This window comes from Necator americanus, chromosome X, assembly GCF_031761385.1.
Source record: "Necator americanus strain Aroian chromosome X, whole genome shotgun sequence".
Taxonomy (NCBI): domain Eukaryota; kingdom Metazoa; phylum Nematoda; class Chromadorea; order Rhabditida; family Ancylostomatidae; genus Necator; species Necator americanus.
In genome coordinates, this window is record NC_087376.1 from 9,531,650 (window position 1) to 9,541,530 (window position 9,881).

A 9,881-nucleotide genomic window follows, 5' to 3' on the forward strand; every position below is an offset into this window, starting at 1 on the left:
CACAGTTTTCGCTGTGGCTTCAACGTCTGGAAGACGTGGTGCGGCTGCATCTGCGGTTGCGACGCCCCAACAAAAAGCAGATTTCCTTATCTGGTATTGAATGGGGCAGCGCGTGAGAAGGTAGAGGAGTTGAGTCAGCAGGAACGCTGCGATTGTAGCGCATCTGAAGCAGGCATTTGAGGGCCCGCAACATCGCTACATGGGGAGGCAGACGCTGTCTGCTTGCCATCAGCAGCCTGGAGAGTCATCAGCGAGGTTCGTCAATCGTCTGCTAAACCTGGTCCGAGCAGCTACGACCGGCCAGGACCCAAGTAATCAAAAAGAAAGGGCCCTTGAGGAATTCGTGGCTAGGTTGCGTCCCGACATTCGCTACTACGTCAACTCAGACAACCCCCTGACGTTCGAGCAAGCGGTAGCGAAGGCCACAGCTGACCGCTTGATCAACCCAGTTGGCGCAGCACGCACCATAGAGGTGAAGGCGGTGGCAGCTGGACCGCCGCGGACGAATATGGAGAACGTAGGTATGTACGCAGAAGTTTGTCTCGCACGAACCGACCGCGATTCTTTCAGCAGCCAGCACCAGCAAGGAATCAAGATGTTTTTCGCCAGCATGGTATTCCCGATCGTCGACTTATTCCTAGTCGTTCGAACTGTTTCAACTGTGGAGGAGTTGGTCATCACGCTCGACAGTGCCCGTCGCTGACAGTCCAGTCATCAGCTCCAGATAGGCGTCAGTCTAGCCTTCGTGGTTCCTTACCGTTCCTTATGATCGCCAGCGATTTTCTTCTTCCTCTGTTAATGCTGTGTATCCCGATTCTGACTCTCTTTCACAAGAACTTTCGCAGGCCCGCAAACAAATTAACGCGCTTTCTATATCTTTGCGAGATTCGCAAGCCGTTTTTGAGCAATCTGAGGCGCGAGTCTCGGCACTCATGAAACGGAATGAAGAGCTAGCAAGCTCTGCTTTTGGTCAACCTTCTCAGTCTTCTCTACGATCTCCTCATAATTTACCAGACGTTCGTTTATTGCTTGCTTGCTCTTGGTTCTTTCGTTGTGTAAGTCAACTGATGATGTTTGTGTTGATTTACCTTTCTCGGCCCCTGACGCTTGCAACTTTAATCTTGTTACTATGTGTTATGATCGTGTCCCCGTTGAATTTGCCTGGCGGTTTCGCTCACTCTCCTTTTGGGGGTCGTTCGTGTGGTCACTGGGTTAGTAGTAACTATAGCCCGTACCTTCTTGAGTGTAATCGCGACATGGCTGCGACAACGCACCTCTGTCCCTGTAGAAATTTTGGCTATCGCCAATAAAGACCAGTTCCTTGTGGCACAGATTCCAGTTAGAGTTAATGGGATCCTCATCCTAGCATTAATAGATACTGGCGCCGCCATTACTATAACATCTAGGGATACGGCGCCTTTACTGGGGTGTTTGTGTGGGAGACAGCGATATACCGTGCGCAATAGGCATGGCAGGTGTGGCTGTTAAGCTTAGGTGTGGCGCTGACCTCCGATTTGAAGTTGGTTCGCTCACCCTGTATCAGCCTGTCTATTTTACGGAATCTGCGTGCGTTCCTAGTGAGACAGAGGACTACAATATTATTTTGGGCAACGACTTTCTTAGTCGCTTGCCACCATCGAGTATAAACTATAGAAACCGTACATTTTATATGGCCGAACACCAAGTTAGTATCTTATGCGACGCTCCGGCACCAGACTCCGCTAGCCTTACAAACGCCGCTGAAGAAATTCCCGTGCGAGTCGCCGAGACTACAGTCTTACCGCCTAGCGGAAACTTTTGTCCCCTGCTACTCCGAAGTTGCTGAGCATTCCCCGCTTGCTCTCGCCACTCAGTCCAGCCACCTCAGTGATTGCTCGCTAATGGTTACTCCGGTGATTTTTAACGCAGGAACGACGCGATTGCTGGCTCTAACCCCTCGGCCAAGGTCGAGGTCCTATATAAGGGCCAGCAGGTCTCCTCCGCCGTGCGGATTGGCCGAAAGACCACTGTGGAGACTTTTGCGAGAGCTACTTTTCCTCCCTATCACAAATTTGGTAGCAGGTAACGTTTGTAATGTGGCGGTATGACCGATACCCAGTATAGTCCCCTACCGTTTAAGCTGGACTTGTTCGACGCGGAGGTCTCGGAGCAGGAGCGTCAGCAGTTGTTTGCGCTTTTCGATGAATTCAGTGATCGTATTTCACGTGATGCGTATGACTTAGGTTCATACGAAGAGACCGATATAGTTATCACGACAACCGCTGAAACTCCTTCGTGCTTTAGACCCCCTCGGATTCCGGTAAAGAGTGATACCCTTTGGATCCATAATACAATGTTAGTAAAGAAGAATGACGGTTCCTTTTGAGTCTCTGTCTCGATTTCCGTCCTCTTAACGAGATTGCCATCCCTGACCATTACCCGTTGCCCCGAATCGAGGATATACTCTCTAAGATAGCGGATCATAAATAGTATACAACATTGGACCTAGCATCAGGTCATATGCAGTTTTTGTCATCACCTGAGAGTCGAGAGAAATGTGGGTGGGCAACCCACTGTGGAGTGTACCAGTTTGTTTACCTTCCCTTTGGCCTCAAAAATGCCGGCGCTTACTTCTCTCGAGCAATGTCTCGTATACTGGCGGACTTGGAAGCCAACTGCTTAGCGTACCTTGACGACATTGTCATCTTTGAAAAAGACTTCCCGACCCATTTGACCTCCTTTAGGAAGGTCCTTTATTGCTTTCGTTCATTTAACATAAAGGCTTCGGGTAAGAAGCTGACAGGAATTGCGCCATCAAAGATTTCTTTCTTGGGTCATGAGATAGCGGGCAATTCCTATAGCCCCCGACCGCAACCTGAGGGCGATTCGAGAGTTTCCCAAACCTTCCACAATCAAAGAGGTTAAAGCCTTTATTGGCATGACAATTTTTTTCCGCGAATTCATAGCGAATTTCTCTTTAATCACCGTACCCCCGCAAGAAGGCCTGGCGCTCCATCGTCTTGTAGCCGGGATCCGGCCGAACCAAGGACAACTTCACCTCGCCGGGATCCGGCCGAAGCTGAGATCAGTCCTTTGTCACTTTTTTCTTCTTCCTCTCTTGTCAGCCGGGATCCGGCAGTTTCCAAGTCTAGTGCATCTCTTAGCTAAGATCCGGCAGATCCCAAATCTACATCCCCAAATCTAGTGTTTCTTGTTTGTTTCTAATGTTTCGCAAGTCGGCCGCGGCCATTCTGTTCATTCTCATAGCCGGGATCCGGCAGTTATCAAGTCTAGTCCATCGCCGACCCAGGACCCTCCTAAACCTCAGTATAGCTTTTTCTGGGAGTCCCCTGCAGGTGAAGCGATTTTGACATCTCACCCAGCTTTGTCCTCCTCTCCCGACTTTACGATGAGGGACATGGACTGCTCTACTCCCTCACCGAATTTTGCCCGGAATCAGGCGGACGTTCAGACTAGTGTAGCTGCAAGTGTCGACTCTACTGTTCTCTCCTCAGACGACAACCCGATACGTCCTACTGCATCTATGAAGAATCTTTCCATTACTCCCACAACATCCCAAGTTTCCTCGCTCCCCGCTTAACTCGCTTCGTTGGGGGTGGTTCTCCACCCCCAACGAAGCGAGTTAAGCGCACCTTCCGTAGTGGCTTTCCGTCACTTTCAGGTTCCTTCCTGTCGCCTCCTCCTGGTCCGTCCAAGCCGTGGACGGCCGCGTCTCTCAGTCATGACGATACCAGTTGGGCCAGTTTTTCAGAAGCGTCATTAGCATTCGGCAGTTCATCGCAATCATTCTACAACGAAGACCCTTCTTCCCATAAACGTTATGGTAGGAAAAGGGGTCATGGTGCCGCGAGGCGCCTGGCGCGACATGAGCAGTCCCCAGTCCGCGACGAAGAGTTCATATCTCGACCGGTACGCATACCGAGCGATTGACACCGATTGGCTTCCACCATTATTTGAAGCATTTGCATCCATGAGCGAAGTTCGTTAACCCACGTCCCGTCCGTGTTCTCCGTAGCCCCCTTCTTCGGACAGATCTCCGGATGCCGGATGAACTTAATAACGGATGAATTTATTCGCACTCTCCCTCCTTCCGGCTACCTTAGGCTGAGCTTTAACCGGACGTTGTTCCCCTTAATCCCGATACCGGAGGACAGAGTACCTCCGGACGGAGTACCTGACGGGGTACCTCCGGCCTTTGATAGAACTACAGCGTTTAGAGGATACGATCGCGCTTCGTCAGCGTTCCTCCCACATTATCCAGGAAGTGTTAGCGGGCTCACATTCTGATGTTGACGTCGAGTCGATAGAAAAGACTCCCTTGGGGCGTCACGATGCTGTAACTCTACCGCCTATTATTGATCGAATTAGATCTGTCCTTTATCAAGTTGTTTCAACAGGATGGGGTTCCTGCGTTATCCTCGAAGCTAAAGACTTCTTCACTGTAGGTCCCGATCGTTGCAACTTGCATTGCATAGTCCTCGATCAGCATGCCATCAATGTTGTTAGCTCGTATAGGGGATTTGATAAGTCCATGGTCTTAGTTAAGGTGGGTCCGTGAAGTGAACCCAGTAGTCAGGCGCTCGGCAACTCTAGTGCTGTTTTGGCACAGTCCCGCATTCCTCGTACGACGGCGCTCGCGAACAACTCGGCCTGCTTCTTCAGAGCAGCTCGTTTTGTATTTGGGTCTCCCGATACCCTACAAGAGCCTGTCTACGGACTTGTTCTAGGTCTCGTCCGCCGAAGGAATCGCGTGACCCACCTTCGAGCAGTATTCGAAGGGAGGATCAGTTTCTCTCGGCCAGGACGCGATACAATGTCTCCACGGCAACGCGGTTTTCGGAACCCCCTGCTTCTGAGCACACCCGTAGGCAATTGTGTCACCTCGTTCGTCGGTTTCTCCCGATGCACTCAAAAGAGGCTATCGTGCCTCTGCATGTGTCACGCCCAACCCAGGAAGACGAGCAGTAGCTTGCCGACAGAGCTGGGTCCTTTGAAAATTACCGTCGTTTTCTGGACTTAGTCAAGCGGCAAATGGCCCGGATCTTCAACGTAGCCTGTTCGGCGTTATCGGCAATAAGCACTATGCGCGACTATCGACAGACGCATTGGGTGAGTGCAGCGATACACAGTTTTCAGATCTTCCCATTGCGCGTCTATTTCGTCCTCACGGACATGGCAACCAAAGTTGGATGGGCTGGTAGCCGACCAGAAGCCATGTGGATAGTCGGCGCTAGTACCCTCACTCGCGACACAGACGAGCAGACCTGGATTTGCAGTCCAAGAATTTGAAGGTAGTAGTCGATATCAGCGGTTGGCACAATCGGTCGGTAGAGCGTCTCGCTCACGAACACGGTCGCCCCATTGACGAGGGCGTCCTCCTCGACATCGCAGTCCGTCTGACGAATGCATTCGCTGCTGCCAACCCCGTAGACGAGCACATTTCGAGGATGCGCTTGATAGATAATTTCGCGATAGGATCGGTAGCCCTCGCCATCATGGATCGGGTATATGGCTCTGCCCCCCTTGGTTGCCTTAATAACGGATAAGAAGGGCCGGCGGCTCCGATAGCTCAGGACACGGTTGTCACGATACATGGTCGCGACGTCGCTCTCTCCACGGAGTAACGCGAAGTCATAGCATTGGGAGTCGTTGGCATCCTCATTACTGTTATTCAGGCGGCTTTCGGTACGGGCAAGACAGTCGTTGGTGCAATTATCGCTGCTCGATGGGCAACAGGAGACGCCCCCGTCTTGGCAACAGCGAGCACCAACGCGGCTGTGGCCCAGTTCGCTCAGATGATGCTGTCGCTTTCGGCTTATAGGGACCTGAACGTGTTACGGTTTGTGGCGGACTCAGCAGCTCAGGAGAATCTCACGCCTACACCAGTCGACCTGAATAAGATTCTCATGTCGCTAGGGGAGACCTACGCCGAGGTCCTTTCCGACGCGGAAAGGAGTGTGTGTGATCGTTTCGCAGCTGGGCGTAGGGTCTTAGAGCAATACATCAATGACCCCGAACACGCTCTCCATATGACTGAGGAGGATAAAGAGGAGTACGCTGTGGCCGAGCGGCATGTTTCTCGGACGCTGGAGCAGATGATCCGGCTTATGCTCAAGTTTCGCGCTCCCCACGTGCTATGTATAACAACTGTGTCTCTCCTGAACACCATGTTTACGGAACATGGTGTTTTTGCCGGATGTAGTGGTCGATTTGAGGTCCTCATAGGTGACGACGCTTCCCAGATCCCAAAGCCAGTGCTGGCGGCGTTCGCGATCCTTTTTGCCTAAGGTACAGCAGGTCTATATCGGTGACATTCACCAGCTCGAGCCGCACTCGAAGTGTCATCGTGAATCGAACCCTGTCATCTACGGAGCTCGCAGCATCATGTCGGTCAGCACGCGCGGTTCCAGTAGCCCCTTTGCTTCGTACTTATAGGGCCCATCCCGCCCTTAACGAGTTCCCCAATAGGGTCGCTTACAAGGGCGCGCTTGTCAGCGGCTTAGGGCCGGAAAGCAGGACTCTATTTCTAGACATTCTTACATTTCCGACTCCCACTATTCCTCTTATGTTCATCAACGTGGATGGCCAACCCGAATGTGTCTAGGCGGTTAGGCGGAAGGCGGAAGTATTCCTGCAGCTTTTGCGCGCGCTTTTGCGCAGAGGTCTGACACCAGCCCAGAGCTCGTCTCCTCTTGCCCAGCTCGGGGGTCAGATCGTTCATCATGTTCAATTCCCAGACGAACGTAGCTGGTGCATTCAGATGTGTTCGTTTCTTTGAGCGTGAATGGAGCATCCGAGACCCATCCGTTCCGCATGAACATCGTCTTTTGTAGATTCAGCTGAAGACCGACGCATCCACATGTTTCGTCGAATTCGGTCAGCATTCGTTCCGCTTGGCTGATGCTAGGTGTTATCTGCACGATGTCGTCAGCGAAGCGCGAATGGTGTAGCTGCCGACCGTCGACCTTTATTCCCATGTCGTCCCATTCCAACTTTCGCACTGCGTTCTCGAGGGTGGCTGTGAATATTTTGGGTGAGATTGTATCACCCTGTCGGACCCCCCCCCCCCCCCCCCACCCCTCTTCACGTCAATGATGATATTCTTGTAGAATGGCGAAATTCCGGTCGTGAAGTTACTGTACAACTCTCGAAGTACCTCTATGTACTGAGTGGGGATGCCTTGGTTGTCCAACGCTTCCACGACCGCTTCCGTCTCAACTGAGTCGAAGACCTTCTTCAAGTCGATGAAGGTGAGACAGAGCGGCATCTTGTACTCTCGTGATACCTCGATGAGTTTCGAAACAGTGTGAATGTGGTCAGTCGTGCTGAATCCTTTTCGAAACCCTGCTTACTCGCATGGCTGTCCTTCATTCAATACTTTCTCAATCCTATTAAGGATCACTCTTGTAAAGAGCTTGTAGATGACGGACAGTAAGCAGATTGGGCGATAGTTGCCGATGTCATGTGGATCTCCCTTTTTATACAAGAACACGGTCTTGTTGGTCTTCCACTGTTTAGGAACCTTGCATTCCGACAGGTGACGTGTAAAGAGCCTCGCCAAAGTGTTGATGAGTACTGGCGGAAGGTTCTTCAGTTGCTCTGGTGTTATTCCGTCGGGACCGGGTGCCGTACGATTTCCTACCGACATGATAGCATGTCGTATTTCGGACGGGAGAACCTCTGGAATGACTTGTCCATCTTCTCTCAGATGGTGAGGAGGCAAGTGGACATGGCTGTCGAAGAGATCAGAGTAGAAATCGTAGATGATTTTCTCCATCCCCCATTCTTGATGCAATGGCTGTTCCCCTCGGGTTCCGGAGAGCAGTCATCCTCGTCTTGCGACTGGCGAAGTCTCGACGGGCATAGCGGATGATTTTTTCCGCCTCTGCAGCTTCAGCCAGCACTTCTGCTTCTTTTCTTTCTTTGAGGTCATCCTTTATCGCCTCTCTGCAAAGCTTTGCGAGCTCGTGAGTTCTTGGTTCCCTGCGGGTAGTGCTGTTCCACGCTGGCGTATCAGCTCAAGAGTCTCAAGAGACAGGCGTTTCTTGGTGGTTTTGAAACTCTCAGCTTTCTTCGCGCAGTCGTGAAGGTGTTCAACGAGTTCACATTCCTCGTCGATGTTGTCCACTGCGAAATCTTCCCAAAAGCCGGCTAACGTAGCGAAGAGATCCCAGTTGATGATAGTTCTGGGATTTCTCCCTCTGAACTTGACGGCTTTCTCTGCTCTCCTTGTGAAAGAAAATCTTCCTCGGAGGAGGCGATGGTCCGCTCCCGTATAGAACTTTGGTACAACAGCGACGTCCGTCAGGCAGAACCTTTTATTGACGATGATGTGGTCTATTTCATTACGGTACCCTCCACCGGGTGACTCCCACGTCCAACGTAGAGAGGAGGGCTTCTGGAATTGCGAGTTCCCATGGATGGTCTTAGTCGTCAGGATGAACTCGGAGAGCCTCTCCCCCTGGTCATTCCATTGTAAGTGTCCCGATGTGAAGTTCCTCCGGCATTCTTCTTGGGCCAACTTTGGCGTTGAAATCGCCAATTATGACCTTGTAGAAAGAATGATCTTCTCGGTAGAACTTCTCCAGGTCCATATAGAAAGCTTCGACTTCTTCTTCTTCGTAGCTTGATGTTGGAGCGTAAGCGACGAAGATAGTCAAAGCTGGCGTTGGACCACATCTTCTCATCCGCAGACGTCCGATTCGGGTCGTAAGTTGTTCGAAAGAGTCGATGTTCTTTGCCATACTCGTGTTGACGAGGACCCCAGCTCCACCAACACCTCTACTGTCGCATGTTCCTAAGAACAGTTCTTGTCCAGTTTCATATACGGCGTTGAGAGTGTGACTTCGTCCCGTCTCGGTCAGTCGGATGACGTCGTACTTGATCTTCTTGGCTTGCATCATCAGATCTTCGATGGCCGCTTCCTATGCAAGCGTACGTGCGTTATAAGTACAGATCGTCATCCTAGTCCTTTTCCGTTTCGGTAGCCTACATGACTCCTGCAACCCCGTCCTTCCTGTCGCTACCGTACCAGGCTTTCCTCGGAATCAGGAGACTCTTTTCTATTACTGTGACATGCAAAAGAATTTTAAAACCCATGGGCAGGTTGCAAGCCTATGGTCCCATGAGTGTTTGGGAGAACTTCCGTTCTCCCGGAGTGGACATGTGGAGCTTATTTGTTGGAGGCGACTCCAAACCGCCTCCCTTGCACCTCCCAGTCACTTGATTGCGGGCTTTTGGCCGGACCGACGTGCGGGATACAGGGATGTCATGAGTCAGTCCTGGCTCAGCAGAAACAGAGAGTCCATGTCCTGAATCCATCCGCGTCTCTGGGCAAGCACAAGGTCGCCTTTGGTCCGCGATTAGCCCCCTATCCGGCTGTGATCCCTCTAGTGAGGGAGATCCGTGGATAGGTATATATATCTTTTTATCGGGTCGTAATTTGTAGTGGGTTATTTGTAAATATATCGAAGTCCGGGACGGGCATAAAGGAAGGGGAGAGGTGCAATTGATGTGGATAACGCGCTCTATCGCAAGTCGATCGATACTGTAGTATTCCCTTTTGGGGGCGAAGCTATCTAGCACGAGAAGCGGAACAGTCTCGCGCCTGGGCTCATAAGAGCTCATGCTTGGAGTACACGAGGAGTACCCTAGCCACAGGATACCTGCAGACCGAGGATTGATTAAGGACGCTTGGGCCGACGACACCAAGGACCGCTATCAAGGATCCTGAGCCTCTCGACGATGCTCCCGATGGGGGCGAAGCCCAGATCATCTATCAGAAGTAAGGCTTTCTCCTTGCGTGGGTCGAAAGCTGCTTCCACTGCGGGTCGCTTACTATATTATCCCCTCATTATATATATATATATATATATATATAT

General features: G+C 51.4%; 8 protein-coding genes across 9 annotated transcripts; 3 read left to right on the forward strand and 5 right to left on the reverse strand.

The window, feature by feature from the left end:
• Positions 1-199: 199 nt before the first annotated feature.
• On the forward strand, positions 200-703 carry RB195_022015 (uncharacterized protein; the record flags this gene model as incomplete). The annotated part of the gene is made up of 1 exon (XM_064208998.1): positions 200-703. One exon carries the CDS (start codon positions 200-202, stop codon positions 701-703), a length of 504 nt encoding a protein of 167 aa, XP_064064879.1.
• Positions 704-2,083: 1,380 nt separating this feature from the next.
• Positions 2,084-3,930, forward strand: RB195_022016 (uncharacterized protein; the record flags this gene model as incomplete). Its single annotated transcript, XM_064208999.1, has 2 exons — positions 2,084-2,222; positions 3,662-3,930. 2 exons carry the CDS (start codon positions 2,084-2,086, stop codon positions 3,928-3,930), a joined length of 408 nt encoding a protein of 135 aa, XP_064064880.1.
• A 1,223-nt stretch (positions 3,931-5,153) lies between these two features.
• On the reverse strand, positions 5,154-5,594 carry RB195_022017 (uncharacterized protein; the record flags this gene model as incomplete). Its single annotated transcript, XM_064209000.1, has 1 exon — positions 5,154-5,594. One exon carries the CDS (start codon positions 5,592-5,594, stop codon positions 5,154-5,156), a length of 441 nt encoding a protein of 146 aa, XP_064064881.1.
• Positions 5,595-5,795: 201 nt separating this feature from the next.
• RB195_022018 (uncharacterized protein) lies at positions 5,796-6,287 on the forward strand (the record flags this gene model as incomplete). Its single annotated transcript, XM_064209001.1, has 1 exon — positions 5,796-6,287. One exon carries the CDS (start codon positions 5,796-5,798, stop codon positions 6,285-6,287), a length of 492 nt encoding a protein of 163 aa, XP_064064882.1.
• A 321-nt stretch (positions 6,288-6,608) lies between these two features.
• Positions 6,609-7,267, reverse strand: RB195_022019 (uncharacterized protein; the record flags this gene model as incomplete). Its single annotated transcript, XM_064209002.1, has 2 exons — positions 6,609-7,018; positions 7,078-7,267. The coding sequence occupies 2 exons, from the start codon at positions 7,265-7,267 to the stop codon at positions 6,609-6,611; spliced, it is 600 nt and encodes a 199-aa protein (XP_064064883.1).
• Positions 7,268-7,348: 81 nt separating this feature from the next.
• RB195_022020 (uncharacterized protein) lies at positions 7,349-7,777 on the reverse strand (the record flags this gene model as incomplete). Its single annotated transcript, XM_064209003.1, has 1 exon — positions 7,349-7,777. One exon carries the CDS (start codon positions 7,775-7,777, stop codon positions 7,349-7,351), a length of 429 nt encoding a protein of 142 aa, XP_064064884.1.
• A 159-nt stretch (positions 7,778-7,936) lies between these two features.
• RB195_022021 (uncharacterized protein) lies at positions 7,937-8,903 on the reverse strand (the record flags this gene model as incomplete). Of its 2 annotated transcripts, XM_064209005.1 has the most annotated exons (2): positions 7,937-8,461; positions 8,523-8,903. In XM_064209005.1, the coding sequence occupies 2 exons, from the start codon at positions 8,901-8,903 to the stop codon at positions 7,937-7,939; spliced, it is 906 nt and encodes a 301-aa protein (XP_064064885.1). The 2 variants fall into 2 exon arrangements, with proteins under 2 accessions (XP_064064885.1, XP_064064886.1); XM_064209004.1 differs by lacking the exon at positions 7,937-8,461 and having other exon boundaries at positions 8,466-8,903.
• Positions 8,904-9,114: 211 nt separating this feature from the next.
• On the reverse strand, positions 9,115-9,321 carry RB195_022022 (uncharacterized protein; the record flags this gene model as incomplete). Its single annotated transcript, XM_064209006.1, has 1 exon — positions 9,115-9,321. One exon carries the CDS (start codon positions 9,319-9,321, stop codon positions 9,115-9,117), a length of 207 nt encoding a protein of 68 aa, XP_064064887.1.
• Between the last annotated feature and the right edge of the window lie 560 nt (positions 9,322-9,881).